The 20,973-nt window shown below is 51.4% G+C and overlaps 3 protein-coding genes across 3 annotated transcripts; 2 read left to right on the top strand and 1 right to left on the bottom strand.

The window, feature by feature from the left end:
- Positions 1 to 10,039: 10,039 nt before the first annotated feature.
- On the top strand, positions 10,040 to 12,242 carry LOC121833877 (sialidase-like). The gene is made up of 2 exons (XM_042287581.1): positions 10,040 to 11,923; positions 12,121 to 12,242. The coding sequence occupies exons 1-2, from the start codon at positions 10,696 to 10,698 to the stop codon at positions 12,216 to 12,218; spliced, it is 1,326 nt and encodes a 441-aa protein (XP_042143515.1). The 5' UTR covers positions 10,040 to 10,695; the 3' UTR covers positions 12,219 to 12,242.
- A 22-nt stretch (positions 12,243 to 12,264) lies between these two features.
- LOC115332661 (serine/threonine-protein kinase pim-1-like) lies at positions 12,265 to 13,092 on the bottom strand. Its single transcript, XM_029995070.2, has one exon. It carries the CDS (start codon positions 13,090 to 13,092, stop codon positions 12,265 to 12,267), a length of 828 nt encoding a protein of 275 aa, XP_029850930.2.
- A 6,563-nt stretch (positions 13,093 to 19,655) lies between these two features.
- Positions 19,656 to 20,387, top strand: LOC120847245 (CBL-interacting protein kinase 21-like). Its single transcript, XM_040219048.1, has one exon. The coding sequence runs from the start codon at positions 19,656 to 19,658 to the stop codon at positions 20,385 to 20,387; it is 732 nt and encodes a 243-aa protein (XP_040074982.1).
- The last annotated feature ends 586 nt before the right edge of the window (positions 20,388 to 20,973 follow it).

The raw sequence follows: 20,973 nt of genomic DNA, 5'->3' as shown, positions 1-20,973 counted from the left end.
CGACGTGGGAATCTTGTCGGAAAGAAATTGTTCGTCTGAAGGACAAGGTACAACCCAAGCGCGCGTCTCTGGCTCGGGAATACGTAGCAATCTACGAGTCCATCCTCGCGCACCGTCGCGCCGAAGACGAATCGCCCGCAAAGTTAGTGACCAGAATCTACTCGGACGAATCGCTGGGCAATTCAATGTCGGACCTAAAGGAAGACGACGCAGATGCGGTAGAGTATCGGCACTTGCACCTGGAAAGGGATTTGAAGTTGTATTCGAAATTATTGGCGGAATTGGACGCGACGAGGGAAGCGTTGCGATCCGCGAAAGCAGACACTGACATCGACACCTGTCCTAACCTAAACGCGGAGCCCGTCGTTGGCACAGTGTTTAGCGTCTTGTCGACGCTGCGTTCGGCCCGCGCCGTCAAGAGTAAGGTGGACGCATGGAACGAGTCTCTGCGAATAAAATCTTTATTGATTGAAAAGAAGCAAGCCGTTTACTCGAGACTTGTTCGTCTTCCTATCTTCTTCTTTGTCGGCACGATCCGCCGCGGCCCGGTGGCCGAACTCGGACGCTCCGTTGGCTGCATCTTCGAGGTCGGGATTCGACGATTGGTACTCAAACTGGGTCCTGCCCAGATACGTGTGCGACGAGAGCGATGGCGAGGCGTACGCGACCGAGATGCAATTTTTGAAGGATCGCAGGGCGATCATCGAGAGGGAGATTGTCGCGCCCATACGTGGAATCGGGACGCCGTTCGAGGAAAATGTGTTGCGAGCTCGGATTGCGCGGACCAAAAAGTATCTTTTCCTCACGGACGTATTGGGCCGACGCACCTCTACGGACGACCTCGACGTGCAACAGAGTACGCGCGACTTTACCGAGATGGCCCGATTCGTAGCGACAATGGTGCGAGAAACCAAGGAGGTGACTCATGCGATAGAGTCGCACCTGACGCCTTACGCGGAGAGCGCGAGAAGAACCGATCCGCTGGCCAGGGCGTACGCCGACTCGGATGACGGGACGACGGGGGTGTTGGAAGCGATAGCTTCTCCCGACGCGCTCGCGACTATGGACGCGGACGCGCTCCGGCACACGGGCGACTATGTAAAGGTTCTCTTTGAGAAGGAAGCCAGGATGCGAGTCTTTGAAAACGTGCGGGACGCCTTGTACGTGCGCGATTGGAAACCAGTCGCCCTGCAATACGGTGCCCAGAAACAAACTCTAGATTTTTTGGCTCTACGAGAGAAGGACCTGGTCGAATGGATCGACGTCTACCTAAAGAAACACGCGTCTTTGCAGAGTGGTGATAGGATCGAGTTTCTAGACTCTTTATTCGAGACGTTATGGATCGACCTATCTAGACTCGAAGGGATAGTGAAGGCGAACGAGCGCGTGATAGGGGTGGCCAAGTCCGACCGAGAAATTGCCGACGCGGTGGACGAGTTAAAGAAGAACGGCTTGACAAAATTTGACGAGGACTTAAAAGAGTACGAACGCCTGCGCAACCGGGCGCAAAACAACACGCTCGTTTCCTTCAAAGACGCGCAACAGTTGTTGGATCGGTTGAGGGAGGTCGGACGAGTCTTGCGTTTTCTAAAGAGCGAACGACAGAGGATATGCGTTCGACTTCCATCTCGCGTTATCGACTACATTTCGCGACACCCGGACTTTGAATCGGGCGAAATCCAGTCGGGAGTCGCCAACGCTCGCGAATATAAAGTGTTTCTGGCCTTTTACGATGCTTGTGTCAAAAATTCCCTCGCGTCTCTTGTCCAAAGCCTAGACTTGAACACCACTGGGGAGTTGAACGAGGCCGTGGCGTCTTACGAACGAGCCTCTAAGCACTACCGTATCTACGACGCAGAGTACGAGACGCACGTGGAGTCTAGGCGAGAGATCCTAGCCGTGGTGCCCCAAACTAGCGCGCGAGTCAGATCCCTCGAAGCGGACCAAGAGTTTTTGCGAGCCTCCAAGGACGTCCTAGGCAGAGTGGCGTCCGACGAGTTGGCCGAGTTTGGAGCGACACTAGCTAGAATCGCCGACAGGATACGCGAAGGGGCCGCTCTCTTTGAAAAGCATCGGGCCGTGTTGTCTGCGGCGTTTGCGGTCGGGAGAGATTTTCCCAACCACCTGACCAACTACTACTACCAGCGCGACTGTATGCCATTCGCCAAGACGTTGAACGCGGTTAGCGCGCAGGCCGGCCTCTACGACGAATTCGAGGCAATGCGCGACGGCAGAACGGTGTCGAAGGAGTCTCTAGCCGAAGTGTACGTGCCTCACGCCGAGACCCTGGTGTGTTCGTTGGCGGCTTACGAGGCACACGTTCGTAAGGTATTTACGGACGATGCCATCGATCACATGCGCAGAGCCAAGGAGCGAATATCGCCCGTGCCTCTGGACGCGACCATCGACAACGAGAACCTCAGGGCCGCAATCGTGCGTACCGGTGCGTTAAATAAATCGCAGTTGTCAGAACTGGAAGACAATATCAGAGAAAGCTTGAATAGGACGCGGACCGTGATCGAAGAAGTGGGCCGCCTGACTACGTTCGGAGAGCACTGGGGTTTTCTGACGGGAGTTGGTAGCGACTACACGGAAGACCGCCACGGGGTATTTGGATACGACGCGGCGTTGGAGACGACGCGCGGAACGCGGTCGCCCAAAGAGTGGCTGTCCACTCTGGCCACGGAAAGAGGTTACAACACGGCCGAGATAGTGCAACTCCTCAAAACGGTGTCGTCGGTAAAGAACTTGTACAACGAGATACTCGGCGTGTTTCCTCCGGAATTGTGTAGTCTGTATTATCGCGTCGTCAAGCAAGTGGTGCTCTCGGACGCCGATTACAGAGGCAGGGTTTTACACGCGGCCGAGGCCCTGGCAAAGATTCGAGCCAAACTGGGCGAGTCGTGCGACCCGAGTGCCTTTGCCAAAACGTTCGCAAATGTCAGAGACGCGGTCGACAGTATGAGGTTTCTTCTCGCGCACGTCGCTTGCGTTCGCACGATTGAAAAGACACAGACGGCTCTAAACGTGTTCTTTGGGCGCTTCCCCCCGCCGCCACTTCAGAGAGACGTTGAGATTCTTCGCAAGTACGCTCTGTTGGCGGCGGGCAACCACGAGCTGGCCGCCCTGGTGTGCGAAATAATGGAGAAGACCCTGAAGGACGCTCGGTCCAACGTTCCGCTCTTGAATTACGTGGACGATCACCCCGACCTGGACGAGTACTTTCTCGTCAGGGTCGTGGAAGCGGCCAAGACATTCGCGAAGCGGTCCACCGTCTGCGAGTGGTTTTTTCGGCGGATGCGCGAGTATTATTCGAAAGAAGAGTACGACACCATGATGACCTCTCATTCTCGGGCCTTCAATTACCGAAACGATTGGATCGACGTTAAACTCATGGCCACCGTGCTGGCCGAGGGCGTGGTTTGCGAACTGAACCCTACCGTGATCGAATTTATAAACGAGTTGCGGAAGGACGAGCGTAGGTTGTTAGGGCTGTTCGAGCGATACCGTGAGGCGGTGTCCACGTTTGAAAACTACAGGCTGGATTGGGCCGGCCTGATCAGGAGAGTCAGGCGGATGCCTCGCGAACGGATCCCGGGAACAGACTGGAGCGAGCGCGTCCATCCGAGCCTCGCGGCCAAACTCGCACACGGAGACGCGGCGGTGAAACTGTTTGAGCTCGTGTGCGACGCCGAAACGGAAGAAGACGCAATGAGCTCCGTATTTAGAGAAAATTCTTCTTCAAAAGACAATTTGGATTACGGGTCGGTGTTTCACGACATGGATCTGTGGACCACCGTGATCGAAAAGACTACCGCGATAGCCGAGCGGCTCTTGGACAAGCACGCGGACGTGTTTGGTTTTCTGGAGAGGCGCGAAGGCAGAGTATCGGCCGGGAACGAGGCCTCCGAGGTTGTGCTGCGTGCGATTGCGCGCGCCGCAAACACCTGGGTGGGCAAGCACTTGTGGCGAGAACTGGTGGCAGCCGAGCTCCTGAGGAAGCACGACTACGACGCGGACGTCGTGTTTAGACTTTACGGGAAACTCGTCTATTCCACCACGGGAAAGGAGTTTTCGAGCGGGGACGTGCCCATCGACGTGTACGAGTTTCTCAAGGACAATGATCCGCCGACCGGGACTAGTCCCTCGATGGAAGTGTTTCGCATGATGCGTCCCGAAAATGTACACGGTAGCGAGCGGGTGCTGGGTTACCTTTATTCGCATCTCCTCTACGAAAAGACGAACCCAGCCCTAGTCAGAGTGTGGTTCTGGCTTCGCGGCGATAAGAGGAGTCTACAAGACTTTGTTCGCTACGCGTCTTTGGTCACGACCGACTGGACCCGCGTGCTACCCGAGGCGCTAAGATACTTCCGCAACGAGGGAACGCAGTGGGTAAACTTTACGATGCGCGTTTACACGGCCCTGTGCATTTTGCGCGACAACGCCTGTCATATCGAGACCCTGATTACGAAAACGCCCATGTCGCATCGCGTTCGAGTCCTGATTGTGGAAGCAACGAGGCTCTCGCCACTCGAGGCCATTATGCGACACGACGGTGGCGCATCCAGCGTCTACGAGGTCGAGGAGTACGAGACCGCCGCCAGACGTTCACAGACACGCTGCGACGACGACAGAGACTGGCTCCGCGACCTCCATTACATGCTGAACGTCGAGAAACAGTACGCAAAGTCTGCGTTTTACGAAAAAGTTGTGCGAACCGTGCCGATGGCGCAGCGCTTGTGGGACTATCTCCTCAATTCGTCAGACTACGAGGCAACTGTTCGCAACTTTAATCGCTTCGTTGCCGTGCACGGCCACTTTGACTTTCGTTCCCTAATCATAAAGTTAAAGACGCTACACGATGGCTGGCGAGAAGATATAGGCGTCGCTTGGTTACTCCGCGTAAAAAACAAACTCGAGTCCCTTCGCACCAACCCCTACGTGTACGCCGATCCAGAAGAACGTAAATTTCTACATTTCGTTCTCTCGCATCCCCACTCTATCGAAGAACTCTTTAAAAGGGTCGACAGACCACTTCTAGTCTGGACCAGATTGGAAAAGAAACTTGGACCATATTTTGTTTGATTGCGATTTATTGTTATTATTCGTCGGGAGCGTCGACGTCTTCTCTTCCGTCAACCAGAGGGACGCACGGCGGAGCGATCACCACAGGATTCAATAGTCTGGCGGGCACTCGGAAGTCGTAGTATCCCTTGTCCGAAATTGCAGCCACAAAGTCCCTCACGTTGTCCGGCCGCGACAGGTCACAATACATTCTGAGATAGTCCAGTGTCTTGGAACGAGTCGTTCGCTCCATCAAGAGACTCTTCACCTCGGGGAGCGCCAGTGCCCAGAATCGTTCACTTAATCTATAGTCCGTCACAGTCTTTCGGATGAAATCCTCGCTCTTGAGCATTCGGAGGACGAAGCAGTGCGGCGAGTGCCGAGCGTGAAGCACCCAGGGGTCTTCTTCTTCGTTGAAGTTTCCCATCCACGCCTGCATTCAGCAATAAAAGCAGGTGACGTCTCCTTCGGCTGTCTCGCATTCTCTCATAAAGAATCCGGCGTTTGCAAACTCTTTGTAGTACTTGGAATGCCTTCCAAATGACGTCATTCTGTCCATAACGTTGCACATGGTGGGGTGAACTGGTGACTCGTAGACTACTGGGTCGAAATCCACAAACAGCCGTGGGTCCCGATATGTCTTGATAAATTTGCAGTCTGGAGATGCGGCGGCGTGGAGTTTATGTGGATGCACCCACATTCCCAATGCCGAGGCGTTGGAGTTTGAGAGTCTCAGGTATTCGTCTGTCACAACGAGGTTGCAATCTTGGCAGAAATTTACCCCGAGGAGGCGACGGAAGCCGGCAAATGCCATACACCTAGGTGTCGGGTATCGCATTTGGCAACCCTCGAAAGTTCGGAACCTTGCAATTACGTCCTGCATCTTCGTCGGTACTAGTACTAGTCGTCGTGTCGTGATGTGTAACACTACTCGCAATATATATATATATATATATACACTAAAGGGGGCGTTGCAATCCATATAGCTGACGTCAGTAAGTACACAAAAGATATACGCATATTTCGGCTTTAGATGATAACAATTTTAAGTGGAGGGGGAGGAGCAAAGCAACAATCTTGTATGGATTTTGACCTTTGTTACTAAGAGCGCTGTTGCTACAGGCTGATAGCTGTATGGGGGGAGGGGGGAGGGGAGGGGGGGGGGCGTGGACAGTCTGAGGTATCTTGCCCTTTCTGACTAAGAGCGCTGTTTGCTACAGGCTGATAGTTGTATGGGTGGGGGAGAGGGGGGGAGGGGGAGGGGGGGGGGTGTGGGGGTGTGGGTGAGGGTAAGGAGGAACGTGGACAGTTTAAGGTATCTTGCCCTTTCTGACTAAGAGCGCTGTTGCTACAGGCTGATAGTTGTATGGGGGGTGGGGGGGGGGGAGAGGAACGTGGAAAGTCTAAGGCATCTTGCCCTTTGTGACTAAGAGTGTTGAACCTTCGTGTTGCGTGGGGACGGTAACTTCGAAGACAAAAATTTAGGTAGAAACAAAACACCCCTTTAATATTTTATGACCAAGAGTGTTTTAACCTTCGTGTTGCGTGGGGACGCTAACTTTGAAGACAAAAATTTAGGTAGAAACAAAAACACCCCTTTAATATTTTGTGACTAAGAGTGTTTTAACCTTCGTGTTGCGTGGGGACGCTAACTTTGAAGACAAAAATTTAGGTAGAAACAAAAACACCCCTTTAATATTTTTGACTTTTAGAATGAAGAGTGTTGAACCATAGTGTTACTAAGGGTGGTGGTAATGACCAGGGAAAGTTAAAAAGTTGACAAGACAATGAATATGAAGTAGTTTCAATTTAAGCTTAAACAAAGTGACTCATAGAAGGGATTATATAAATGAGAACATTTTCGTGGTAGTCGTATCAGCAAGCCAGCACAGGACAGACACTGTAAGTTTCGTCTCAAAATGTTTTCTAGAAAATTAATTTATCTTCAAAGTCTGGTCACTGATAACTGTCGAGTGTTCGTGGAACTGATCTTACATTCACGCGAGTCTCATCGCCAAGGTCAGATGTCGAGCGGTAACTAGATATGGAAATATGCAAGGTTGGTTGTTATTCGAGTGGTTTTTGACGTCAATGCTACTAATAGCTCGCCGCCAGAGAGTCACATGGGCTGTGAGAGGGGGGTCTTAGTGAGGTATAAAACGGGCGACACACTACCACCGACTACTAGCCTACCCTCTCCCTCGCAGCAACGACAGGACTACTACTACTGGCAGACATGGAGTCCAGGCGATTTCCAATGCCGACGGCACGACTAGAAGCTCCGGGCCATCATCTGAAGACGCCGGTGAAAGCAACCTTCAATCATTCGACCATACCAGCCTCGACCAGTATGAAAGTATTTGAAAGTTTGAAGCGAAAGAAAATGACCAAGGACAAAGTGAAATTCATTCCCGGCGTCGTTCCGAGGACGTGGAAGGAGATGCCGCAAGACTACGACCTCCTAACGGTACCGGTGAAACCATCTCCTCTTATCATTTTATTAATTCATTTCGCCATGTGGTCCATAGCTAATCTGGACAATTCTCCCGTTGATTCTTTAAGGCATTTATTCATCGATTACCTTAACGAAGAGGTGGCCCGCATGATGAGCGAGAGACATGTAACGAAGGAATTGTTAAAGTTTCTCGAGGATTCTGTAGCGTCGGCCCCCTATTCCGTTTGGCTGCCGGTGGACGGAGACTCCAGCGAAAATGGGGTATTTTATCGTGGCGCACGTGAAAAACCTAAACACGTGGTGCAACCTCTTTTGCTCACTCACTATCAAGGGTATGAATGCAATCGCGCCCACGTTGTTTTAAATATGTTTAACGGCTACAAGGGTAAAGTATTTTATCCTTATAGCTACACGTTCAGTCACGATAGCAGAGATAAAACTAATAAGGTAATTCTCCTGCAATATTTCATCTTACCAGCGCTAACGTCGTTGACGATGCGCCGAGAACTCGCCGAGTTTATTGGCTTAAGTATTAATATTGAAAAGCATAGGGCCCTCATGGTAAATTACATTTGCGAATCCATTAAAACATTGGTGTATAAATCTGTGTTTTTTTATTCGTCGGAATTTAATCAATGCGTGAATGTAATTGCAAATATTGAAAGTCGGAAAATGACGGATAGAAAAAAATCTAAATTGGCGCAACTCATAGAGTATCCGAGCATTTTGACCGATCCATGGGTTTACATCTCCGGGGTCGGCCTATCAATTGGGGACTTTGATGTTGCAGAATTCTCTAGAGGACTTTTTTATTCCACGGAGTACGAGTCTGTCGCTCGGGAGACATCGGAATTGATGACATCTTTATTTTTTTATGTATTGTATGTTATTATTGAAAAACGGCGGGTGTGGGATTGTCGCCTCGTTGTCGAGTCTAAAAACGAATCTATCCTGGCGGCCTTTTATAATTTAATATCGGACCTCCTGCGACCATTCAATTGTAACGCTGCCGCCACATGTTCATCCGTACTAATACGTCATAACATGGCGTCGCAGGAGGACCTGAATTACGGCCGCCTGGATAATTATGATACTCTTAAAACTCCGAAAAACATTAAGGCTTTGAAAACCTTTCTCGGTTTCTCCTGCGTGACCGAATATACCAAAGTAGTGACCAAAATTTCTCAAAAGTCTAGTCGCCGCGTCTTCGTTATGCACCTGTGCAATTTCGAAGACGAGGCGACCGTCGAAGCATTTGTGAAGAAATATTTCGATGCGACCACTCTGTGGCCATTCGTCCTCGGTCTCTTCATTTATTTCAGTACGAGGGAGGACGAGGTGCTGACCGAGGAATTGCTCGACCTATGGTCGAAGCAATGTCCGACCCTCCTGGCCACGTCGATGAACGTGGCCAATACCATGATGCCGAGCAGGTTTTTCAAAAACGCTTCTATCATGGACACGGTTCGGACAACGATTGGCTTCCAGCAACCTGTTGCTGAGTCGACGCCTACCGGCGACGAACAGCGATTGGTATTTGCCACGTTGTCTAGCCAGGAGGTGTTTGAAGGGATCGAGGACGACTCGATTAGTAGCCCGGGCTCCGCGAAAAAATCCGAAAGCGTCCAATCTGGCAACAAAGACTCTTATTCGGACGATGACGAATTGGATATTGCAACCGAGATGGTATTGAAGAACGCAGGAGTGCCAAAATCCAAAATTGATTCGTCGGACAGCGAGGAAGAAGAAATCGTGCGGTACACCTCTTCTTTCAGGAAACGGAATTGTCTAGACTCCGATTCTGACAGCGGACCGATTCCAAAAAAACCTGTATACTATTCTGAAAACGAAATTATTGATATCGACTCGGATGACGACCAGAACAGATCTTCATCGACATCATCTCCGGATTCTCTAATTAGGCCCATTGTGAAACGTCGGAGACAAATTCTATCCGATTCAACGGATGACGAAATGGTCGAAGCCCAAAAAAGTAAAAGTCCGTTCTGGTCGGACGAGCCGTCAACGCCAATACCAGAAAGTCCCTGGCTGTCAGAGTCGGAGTGCTCGTCTTTCACCGGACCGGTGGTATCGTCTTCCGCGGTTAACGCGGAATCATTCACCCCCTCACCCAAGTCTCCGATCCTGCCGCCGTTAACGCCACTACCAGAGAGTCCGAAGCTCTCGGAGTGTTCGTCCTTCACCGGACCAGCGGCATCTCCTTCCACGAGCAACTCGGAAGTATTATCCCTTTCGCCCGAACTTCCGATCGTGCCGAAGGCATCGCCCAACGCCGAACCGCTCCTGCAAGAGCCCGAGTCCGAGCTGCCACATCCATCTTCATCACCATCAAGTCCGCAGCTCGAGCTCTCATTTTCTCCATCACAGTTCAGGACGTCGCCGTCGCAGCTCCTACTGCCGCCGTCGCCAGAGACTGTATCCAAGATCGCCGGCGCCGGTGCCAGAGACTCTACTTCCACCAGTGCCGGTACCACAGACTGTAGATACAACATCGCCGGTGCCAGTTCCAGAGGCTCTGCTTCCATCACTGTTGGTGCCACAGACTCTACACACAAGATTGCCGGTGCCAGTGCCGGAGACTGTGCTTCCATCACTGCTGGTGCCACAGACTCTACATACAGGATCGCCGGTGCCGGTGCCAGAGACTGTGCTTTCATCACTGCTGGTGCCACAGACTCTACATACAGGATCGCCGGTGCCGGTGCCAGAGACTGTGCTTTCATCAGTGCCGGTGCCAGAGACTGTGCTTTCATCAGTGCCGGTGTCAGAGACTGTGCTTCCATCAGTGCTGGTGCCAGAGACTGTGCTTCCATCACTGTCGGCGCCAGAGACTGTCTTCCCAAGAGTGCCAGTGTCGGCGCCAGAGGCTGTGCTCCCATCAGTGCCAATGTTGATGCCACACACTGTGCATACAACATTGCCAGTGGCGGAGGCAGAGACTCTCTTTCCAACAGTGCCAGTGGCGGAGGCAGAGACTCTCTTTCCAACAGTGCCAGTGGCGGAGGCACAGACTCTCTTTCCAACAGTGCCAGTGGCGGAGGCACAGACTCTCTTTCCGACAGTGCAGGTGCCGACAGCACAGACTCTCTTTCCGACAGTGCCACTGGCGGAGGCACAGACTCTCTTTCCAACAGTGCCAGTGCCGACACCACAGGATGTCTTTCCGACAGTGCCAGTGGCGCAGGCACAGACTCTCTCCAACAGTGCCAGTGCCGACAGCACAGACTCTCTTTCCGACAGTGCCAGTGGCGGAGGCAGAGACTCTCTCTCCAACAGTGCCAGTGCCGACAGCACAGACCCTCTTTCCGACAGTGCCAATGGCGGAGGTAGAGACTCTCTTTCCAATAGTGCCAGTGGCGGAGGCACAGACTTTCTCTTCAACAGTGCCACTGCCGAAAGCACAGAATGTCTTTCCGACAGTGCCAGTGGCGCAGGCACAGACTCTCTCTCCAACAGTGCCAGTGCCGACACCACAGGATGTCTTTCCGACAGTGCCAGTGGCGGAGGCACAGACCGTGCTTCCAACATTACCACTACCAGCGACGTGGGTGCATGGTCAAGATGCGCTAGTGGCACCACAGTCTGTGCGATTTCTACCCTCGTCAATGTCGGCGCTGCGGCAGTGCGATGAAGTGCACGTCCCATTTACGTGGCATCGGGAACAAGTACCGGTGGCGGCGGCGGCGGTACCCACCACTCATTCTGTATTATCGAATGACCATCGGCAGACGATGTCGACAGATATTTATTCATCATCGCTTCACTCTGGATTTTGTCCACCATCGCTTCAATCGGCATTTAGTCCACCGATGGCTCATCACCTTTCTAAGGCAGTTTTTGGAGATGACTCCTCCTCGACATGGTCTGAGGCGAGCGAAGACTCTAATTCGTTATTACGTCAATTGCTGACAGCACCGCTTAAAAAGAATACGTATTTTTCACCGATGCAGAGCGCATTTCAAGCTCTGTCAAAATTGTCGGAAGCGGAATCGTGCTCTACCCCGTCCTTTCCCTCGGAGGAGCAGCTGGAAAGGGAATACGAGTCTGTTACCACTTTACAACAACTAGTGGCCATCACCCTAAACGACGACGTTCCAGTCACTCCTTCGAGCGTTACGGGTGAAGATATGACAGACGAGGACGTGGCAATGGTAGCCGACCTGATTGATTCGGTCTACAAAAAAGACTCTAAAAGCGACAAAGTAGAAGATTTCTTTGAAACTGCTCTGCATCAGGCCATGTGTGAATACAATTGCCAACACGAAGGAGACGAAGAAGAGGAGGAGGTCAAACGCCTGCTTGTGGACCTGGTGAATAAGGTGGTGGCGAAAGTTGTGACGGAGACTGAAGAGCTCGACGAGGAGGTCATCCTTCCCCCAAAAAGTGAGTGTACATATATAACTCCTTGTTGTACCTTTTTTTTTTCTAGCAGAGTGTATCTGATGGGATGGAAGATCCGACGCGTCTCGTAAAAATCGGGATGCTATTAAAAGAACGTCCTAGACCGCCTCGGCGAGTAAGACCGTCTAGAACGAGGAAAGAGACTGGTCTTTAATTTGTATATATTCCTTGATTTACAGGTCACAAGATTCCATCCTTGCAGGAGCAGCGGAGCAAGACCATGTCTCTTTATGACGAAATACAAGAATATCTAGACAGTTTAGATTATGAGGTGTAAATAAAGAATTGTACATATACCGGACCTCTTTGTCTACCTGTGGTGATTACTTTGTCAAGAGACGAAGTTCGTTATAGAGGGTGACTAGCCTCATGCGTGACTTGCCCTTGACCCGCAGTAGTCTAGTCAGGAGCCGAATAGTGTTTAGCGAAAAGGTGTGCTTATAGCGAATAAAGATCGGGTTGTAGTTTAGATCGCTAAAGTCTCGTATCTGTTGGAAGCTGCGAAAGGGATACTCGTGAAAGAGGAGTCTAAAGAATAAGAGACCCAGAGTCCAGACAGCCGAGGCTTCGGGAAGATACTCGTGCTCTAGGAACCATTCGGGCGGCGCATATTCGAGAGTTCCGCAAAAGGAGGTTCTCGGTTTGTCCGAGTCGCGGAGAACAAAATCAAAGTCGATGAGCTTGATGTCTCCGGTGTCGATGTCGACGAGCACGTTTTCTTCTTTGACGTCGCAGTGGAGCAGGCCAAAGAGTAGCCAGCAGTCGTAAACGATTCTGACTATCTTGATGAAAAGTAGAATGGCTTCGCGTTCGCGAAGTCTGTAGCAGTCGAGGTACTCTGCGAGGGTAACGTCGTTTTCGGAACGCTCGGTCACGATGACGTATGGTCCACCGCGGTCGATTTTGAACCAGTCGTACATGTAAATTGCACCCGAAATTAGTCTGACCTTGAGGAGGTTGGAGACTTCCATGGGGACGCGATATTCCGACCAGTGCCAGACCATGGTCGAGTCGATGCATTTTGTAGCGACCGGAAGGTTGTCGGAGATGCGTCTGCCGGCGTAGACTTTTCCGAAGCCGCCCTTGCCCAGTCTGTAGGTCGTATCGACGTCGTAGCCTCGTTTCGCCAGCTCGAATTCGAGATTAATCATCGTACAGGGAATAGACGCAGTAAACGTTTTTGCTCACGAAAACGTCACCGAGAAACGTTTTTTCTATATGTCCGTCGGTCAGCTTGCGCTCTATGTAGACGTTATCATTGTAGGCCGAGTTTAGGATGTTGCGAACGTCGCCACCCGTTTGAATGCTGTAGATCACCTTTATCTGGTGGTGAATGCCGAGCACGTTGGGTAAGTAGCGCGTGGACATGGTAGTGATGGGTGGAGGTGCGATTTTTATGCGTGCAATTAAATGGCGCAGGGTGGGTTAAATGACTAGACGACTGCGGTGTCTTGTTGATCCCAATCGTCTATTTCCTCAGACGGATCTTCTTCTTCTTCGTCTTCTTCGTCTTCGCTTTTGTTGAAATGCATTTTTATGTAATGTTCTTTGAGCCAATCGATAAAGGCGCCGATGGTCCGAATGTCTTCCGTTTTGCTCTCGTCCTTGTGGAAGATGACGGAGTTTTCGATCAAGACGGGAGAAGAAACCGGTGGTGGTACCGTTATGTGCGGTAAGATGGATTCGCGAATGACCTTAGCAATCGAGGTCGCCTGATCTCGTAGTTCTTCCGAGACCACGACCGTGCTGCCATCGGTCTCTGACTCTTCGACGACGTAGTATTTATGAACCTCCTCCATTTGACGCGATATCACTATCTTGTGGAGAGACTTGATGCGAAGAGGGAGTTTTTTCTACACACTACAAAAATAATAATCGGGCATGAAGTGCGTGTTTTTAGGCAAGGGGTCGTATGCTAAAGTATACAGGCTCGTGTTCAACAAGGACCAGAGTGTGGTGATAAAAGTGCGTAAGAACAAGGGGAGCGAGATATACGCCGAGTATACGATCCTCTCGGTCTTGAGAAAATGCGGAATAAGCGAGGGCATACCCCAGTGCCTGAGTAAGGTAGCGTTCGACAAGGGCGCGGCGATAATATTTGCCGACTCGGTGAGTAGGCCCCTAGACCGGATACTATATCACGACAAGAGCTCGATAAACTTTAGAAGCGTTTTTAAGCAAGTGTTTCGCACGTTACACGCGTGCGTGCAAAAATGCAACGTCTTTCACTGTGACATAAAGCCAAACAACGTCGTAGTGAACGCCGACATGAAGTGTACGGTCATAGACTGGGGCGGCGCCTACCTGGCTCCCGCTATACACAAACCGAGCGTTTCGGATCCGGCTGCCGTCAGGACGACCATGGCGTATTCGTCACCGGAGGTCGTGGCCATATTGCCGCGCGCGCTCGCCAAGTAGGCAGCGCGCGCGTGGCCTAATGGTTATCGCGCCTGCCTCCCACGCGAAAAGCTAGGGTTCGAATCCTGGAGCGACATGTCTTTTGTTTATTCCTCTAATTTAGTGTTCTGGAGAATTCGAGAATCATGTTGCTTGTTCCAGGCCCGAATGTTCCACGCGTCGAAGTTTCTTCGCCGATTATTCCAGAAGACCACGCATGTACATAAGGGGCTCCGCGTGGCGAGCCGCAGTCAGTTTTTCGTCCCAGCGTTCGACTGTGCTGCTACGCCGACTTCGACGCCCGCGACGCTCTGTTATTATCTTTGTACCCTTTTAGTTTTTGGCACAAGTTCGCCACATTAAACATTTCTTTCTTTCTGTTTATTTAGTGTTCCTTTGGTCACCACCCGTGACAATATATTGCGGCAGCCGCAAGACGAGTTACAATCCGGAACTCCTCATGACATGGAGCCTGGGAGTCTTTCTGTACGAACTTTATTTCCGCAAAATACTCTTTCAACGACCCAAGGAAGACCTGCTTCCCAGTGGAATAGTCGGGGCCTCCAAGGAAACGATTCGTAAACTCGAGTCAAAGATCACCAAGGCTGTGTACTCGGCGCCGGTGGACGTGGCCGAATTGATTTGGCTCTGCTTGGCCCCGTTGCCCGAGGAGAGATGTAGACTGGTGGACATTGAGGCGTACCTTGTCAAGGCAGGTTATTGACGGCCAACAAGGAATTTACGATATAGTGCGAGTTGCAGCTGGTCGTTTCTCGCACCAGGCCTCCGTCCGAGTCGACAAAGAAGCTGGTCCCGTTGATTCGCAGGACGACACCCGCGTCGAAATCGACGCATTTGGAGTACACGTCCTCGGTTCCGTTGACAAAGTAGGGTATCCCGAACCGTGCGAAGAATTGGCCCGACACGTACTTGGCCGCTCCGCCGACGTTGCACACGGGCGGGTAAACGAATCCGTCGTGATCGGCGTCGCACACAGAGTAGGTTTCCAGCACCGAGAGGCCGTCGAGAGTGAATTGGACGGAGCGACGCCAGTATCCACCTTCGCCAGTGCAGACGATGGAGCGCACCATGTTTTCTATCGAGTTGCAAGACATGATGAATTGCTGCACGGGGCGCAGACCGTCCCAGAGACAGTCGGAGAGCCACGCGCACGCCACGTCTCCGTTACCGCCACCACCATCGTTGTCGAAAACGCAAACGCCGACGTCTTTGCACATGTGTACGTAGTTTCGCGAATAGAAATTTACTATGGACGGACCGATGCATCCGAGTGCCTGAAGCAAGTGAACTGACGTGGCCTTGGCTCCGGAGTTGATCATCACGGATAGCGTGTCCCTTTCGTCCAAGACGCTCATCACCGAAGATGTGATCTTCTGCCAGTAATAAACCATGTCTTTGGTGTCTTTAAAGTGCTCCGGTATTTTTCCAAACTCGGCCTTAAAGAGTTTGCTGCAGCGATTCATTTCCTGCGCAGACAAATCAAAGCCGTACTGCGTCATAAAGTCGTCGCAGAGACGCGTCACGCACCCCCTGTGGCGTAGGTAGTCTTCTTCGTACCCCTTACATATCCTGACCGCGAACGCATTGAATCGATTCGTCGTCTTTTTGGTCCACGGGGACTTTCCAAAGGCCTCCGTGATTTTCTCGAAGGTCCAGGGGAATCGTGGCTTGACAGGCGACGCGCCAAACATCCACTCGTACGTGACGTGCTCAAACAGCTGCCGATAGGTCCGCGGCGGCCTCGTGGAGATTGAGCGAGCACGGCGCAAATAGTCTACGAAGGCGTCGTCCAGACGTTCGTCTGGCCACGAAATCAAGACAAATATCGCCATCACCGTATTGTACGAACACTTTATTATGCCCATTCCGTTAATTTCGGAAAATAAGAGGACGGGTAAGGAGTTTAGGATGGCGTCGGGCTCGCAGGGCTTGTAGCTGGTCGAAGAGACGTACAGCGTCATTTCGTCCCCGTCGTAGTCTTGGTTAAAGGAGCCGCTGAGTTCGTGGTGGATGCTAAGGACCAGTAGATTGTCGTCGTCGTACGGCACCGGCTGAATTAGCTGCATTCCTGACGAGTGCCTGCAGAGGAACACGTCCTTGTTCCGCACGTAGTTGTACACCTTGGGGGGCACGCCGACTTGCCACAGGTCAATGTCGGTGTCGCACACTATGACTCCTCGCACCGTGTACATGGGTCTAGTGCCTCCGTACATTTGTCTAAAGAGACCCTTTTTGTGCGCCAAGACGTCCAGCATGGAGACATGTGAATGCGTCCGCCAGAAAAGATGTTGTTGGTGACCGAGCCGTTGTATCGGTTGGAGGCGACGTCCCTCCGTATGTCGTCCGACGGGATCATGGCGTTGTTGTTTGTGGACACGCTCATATACATGGTGTTAGATACGGACGAGGCCGCGTCGTTGCTGCCGCTTCCGCCGGAAGGCAAGGACGAAGAGCAGCCGGCGCTTCTACTGCCGACGACTTTGCCTATGGCCATGTTGTGAATCATCGTGACGATCTTTGCCTTTATCTCGGGAGCTACGACGGGCACGTTGTCGGACGAGATTTCTACGGAGCTGATGAGCTTGTTTAGGATCGGATAGTACTCGCAAGGCCTGTAGACGGTCTTTGGCTTGGACGTGTGATTCTTTTGGGAGGTAGAGTTGACCATGGCGTTTAAAGATCTAGACTCATAGGTGATTTGAGAATGAATCAGCTGCTGCAAGTTCTTGTCCTTCATAAATTCTAGGCGCGCGCACGGAGGTCTCACCACCAGGTATCTGGAAGTGTAGCGCTCGTACTGGTCGGGGTATGCGATGCGAAACGCTTCGACGGCGGCCGGCGATGCTACGTCTTTGGTATTCAGCATGGACTGAATTTTACCCACGTACAGGGGTAGAACGTAGCGAAATCCCAAGTCGACCAGCGCGGGGTGGCCCGGGCACCTCGTGTTGTTTTGTTTGCACATGTCACAAATGTCCTCTGGAGAATCGTACATGTTTAAGCCAAAGTATTTCGAATCGTAGAGACGAGCCAGGATAGCGTGTAGGTAAAGGACGGAAGGAGAGCTTCGCAAAACTCTTCCGCGTCGTATCCACACAACGGAACTCTGTCACCGGGCCATATTGAGGTGACGTCAATGCACGCCGGTGTTCGATTCACTGTGTACGTTTGACAGAGTACCTCGGTCCTGCTGAATATGTAGAAGACGACCACGTTGAGTGCTCCGTTTATTAGTACGTATACGAGGTAGCAGATCGCGAGAAATGTCAAAGAGGCAAACGATCGTTCTTCTTTGAATTCGTAATAGCTTGCGTATGTACTAATACAGACGATGGCTATAGTTATGATAAAGCCGAGGCTGTTGTATATCTGTATGCGTAAGCTAATGGGATCGGAGCTATTTGAGCGTGTCTCTATGTAGTTTGTCTGGTTCCACATCACAATGCCGCATATCATCCATAATATAGAGACGATGAAGAACAGGCAACTCAGCGCACGAAACCGGCTAGCGGACGTAGACATGTTTCCAGATAAAGCGTACTAGTAACAGTAAAGCGTGGGTTTTTTTTACTACTCGCTATTCTCGTGAATCATATATTCCTTTAACCTGTTTTGGATTTGAATCTCCAAGTCCTCGCATATGTCCTTTTTTAAGAGGAGGCGTATCGCGGACACGATCATTGACGCGTTCATGGTCTGGCGATTGGACCTGTGGACCAATTGACTTGTTTTGTCACACACCTCGTTCAACGTGTCGTGCAGAAGGTCGTTCACGATGTCGGCTGCCTAGACATCGATCGAACAATCGTACTTATCCTTGGTGTATTTCCTGATGTAGCAATGAAAATCTCGTCTCTTCATGATGGAATATATAACTCGATAGATATCCAAACCGTGCACAGATTGGTTTTTTACAGACATGCCGAAGAAGTCGACGCAATCTGTGACCAGGAGGCAAAGGGTCAAGCTCATAATACCCCGTGGGCGCATTCACGGAATCCTCTTGGATCGAATGTACACGTGGAGGACTAGCAGTACTGCGGCGGTGACATTGGCGACTATACTGGAATATGCCATGGCCATCGCAATCGGAAGAGCCCAATTACACTTGAAGCGAAAGAATAAGAATAAGATAGACGCCCAACACATGGCGGCTGACTTTTATTCCATATTCAATAACAAGGAAGTCATACTAAACACCTTTCGTAGAAAAGTCGTTCAGCGGAAAAAGAAATCGAGCGGGAAAGCAAGGACGTCGAAGCGAGAAAGCGTTAACCTTTGAATTTCTTTCAGATTGGCGCGCTGTGCGGGACATGCGCGCAGCGTGTGTTTCAATAAAAGCCGAATCACGGGGGATTTCACACCAACGTCTATGGCACGCCTCAATTTGTTCTCGGCATTAAATATCTCTTCGTAGAACTCGCCGTCTATCCATCGTTCGTTGAGGGCGGCAATTTCCCTACAGGCACCCGCGCCGAGTGGAAAGACAAACTCGCGCTCGAGCAAGTATTCGTATGTCAGGCGACCAAACTGCCACGAAACAATCTTTTCGTAGTCTAGCGAGTCGGGCACCGAGTGCCGTAGTTCGGGCGGTCTGGACGCGTCGTTGTCATACTCGTCCGGTTCGATGACGTACTCGTAGTTTTGCAGGTAAATGCTCCGATGCCAGTCAAAGACAGACTTTACGACGGTCGAGCTTGCTGACATGAACCATTTCTAGCGAGAGGTTAACGTGATACACCTGCCTCTCGGCACAAAACAGCATGCAGTCCAGGACCTGCTCCAGCACGTAGAGCTTGTCGAGATCCGGTAGGTAGGCGGCTCGCATAAACGCCGCGTCTTTGAAGACAAACGTCGAGCCGTTGCAGTTTTCCCTGTGGTTCACCAGTTCGGGCATCTGCTTGCAACCGGCGCATATAACCAGCACGTACAACTCGAGTGGGAACACTGTCAGGTAGATATCGTAATCTAGGACTAACACGTTCGTGGACGGCCCTATCTTTATGACGTATTTTTCGCCCTGGTCGTCGACGTATGAATAATAATGAAACATTTTTCTTTGTATATTTCGTCACCCACCCTATATAAAGACGCCGGCATCACAGATAGTGGCTATAGAATGACGACCGATGAAGTTATGTTTTAAAAATACCACATCGTGGAATCCAAGGGTTCCGGCTCTTTCGGAAAAGTTTTCTCTGCCCTGAACAAGAACACTGGCAAGAGGGTCGTCATAAAGAACGTTCCGATATCCTACGACAAAGAGTGGGGCTACGACTTTCTCTTTACAAACAAGATGTGCGAGATTGACGTCATCGAGCACCTATGTGCGAGGGGAGTCGACGACGTACCTCGACTGTTGGACTACGGTTACTTTCGCTGGAACAAGGAGGAGATTGGCTACATGGTAATGGAAGACACGGGTTCTAGAGACCTCTTTCAATGTATCCACGGTCCGAACAAGATGTCTTTCGACGAGGCCGACATTATGCGAATCTTTACCAGAATCCTGCGCTGCGTCTACACTGCCGCCGCCTCGGCCGGAGTCTACCACGGAGACCTCAAGACGGGCAACGTGATTGTCGATGCGACCCTGCAAAACGTCCAGGTGATCGACTGGGGCTCGGTGCATCTCGTCGGCAATAAGAAACCGAGGCACCGGACCTGCACTACGGAGTACTCGTCGCCCGAATCGCTGGTCGCGGAATCAAGTATGGAAGGCTACGACCCTGAACTTCTCTTGGTGTGGAGTTTAGGCGCCGTACTGTACGAACTCGCGGTCGGAGTCATGCTGCACGAAAAGAAGGACTTTATCGACTATTGCAAGATTGGGCTTTATTACGCGTGTACAACGAATGTGTCGTTGTCGTCGTCGTCGTCGAGGGTCCCCTCCTTTCAGAGAAAACTCAATGCAAAATTAGACGCCACCGTGAAATCTGTCAAAATTAACCGCATGTTGCGACGTATGCTAAACGCAAATCCTAACGAACGTTGCCGATTGGAGGAAATGTTTGAGTTCATCGAATAAACCCTCCTCACCATCTCTCCCTCTCTCTCTCTCTCTCGTCCATTCTTTTTAAGCCGACTAGTAGTCGACTCGCCAGTAGTTCCTGCAGACCTACGGCGTAAAGATGTCTTACCCTGTCAAATTGTATCCTCGAGATTACAAGGTTCTCTCGATCATCGACTACGACCCGGTCTCCATCCGCTACGACGCAGTCCACGCGTCGAGTGGCGTGCGAACTATTCTTCACGTCGGCTTCGCGTCAAAGATGATTGCATCCTGGGACGTCGAGGGCATCGTCACGGGGGTGCCGACGGAGGTTAGCTTATCCTTTAGACTCGCCGACATACAAGGCCTGCCACGGATCTTTGGTTACGGCAGGATATCGGCCGACGTCGTCTTTTACGCGACTCTCTCGTACAACTACATAACCGTCAAGACGCTAGTGGACGCCGGTGCCTACCTCAACTGGGACCGCTGCGAGTGCTTTCGGCAAGTGTTTTACTGCGTCTACGAGTGCGCCAAGCGAGGGGTATATATACCACACGGCCCTGAGTTTGCACTGCGTCTTTTTCAACGAAAACCAATACCAAGTGGGTGGTTGGCAATT

This window comes from Ixodes scapularis, unplaced genomic scaffold (genome assembly GCF_016920785.2).
Source record: "Ixodes scapularis isolate PalLabHiFi unplaced genomic scaffold, ASM1692078v2 ptg000005l_1___fragment_1__unscaffolded, whole genome shotgun sequence".
NCBI classification, from domain to species: Eukaryota; Metazoa; Arthropoda; class Arachnida; order Ixodida; family Ixodidae; genus Ixodes; species Ixodes scapularis.
This window is presented reverse-complemented; position numbering and strand designations above follow the sequence as displayed.

What these genes read in the sequence shown, in the direction of transcription:
- LOC121833877 (XM_042287581.1), top strand. Translation starts at nt 10,696, where the DNA reads ATGTCTTTCCGACAGTGCCAGTGGCGCAGGCACAGACTCTCTCCAACA. An exon ending in GGTCATCCTTCCCCCAAAAA is followed by an intron (nt 11,924 to 12,120) that starts GTGAGTGTACAT and finishes CTTGATTTACAG; the next exon opens with GTCACAAGATTCCATCCTTG.
- LOC115332661 (XM_029995070.2), bottom strand. Translation starts at nt 13,092, where the DNA reads ATGATTAATCTCGAATTCGAGCTGGCGAAACGAGGCTACGACGTCGAT.
- LOC120847245 (XM_040219048.1), top strand. Translation starts at nt 19,656, where the DNA reads ATGTGCGAGATTGACGTCATCGAGCACCTATGTGCGAGGGGAGTCGAC.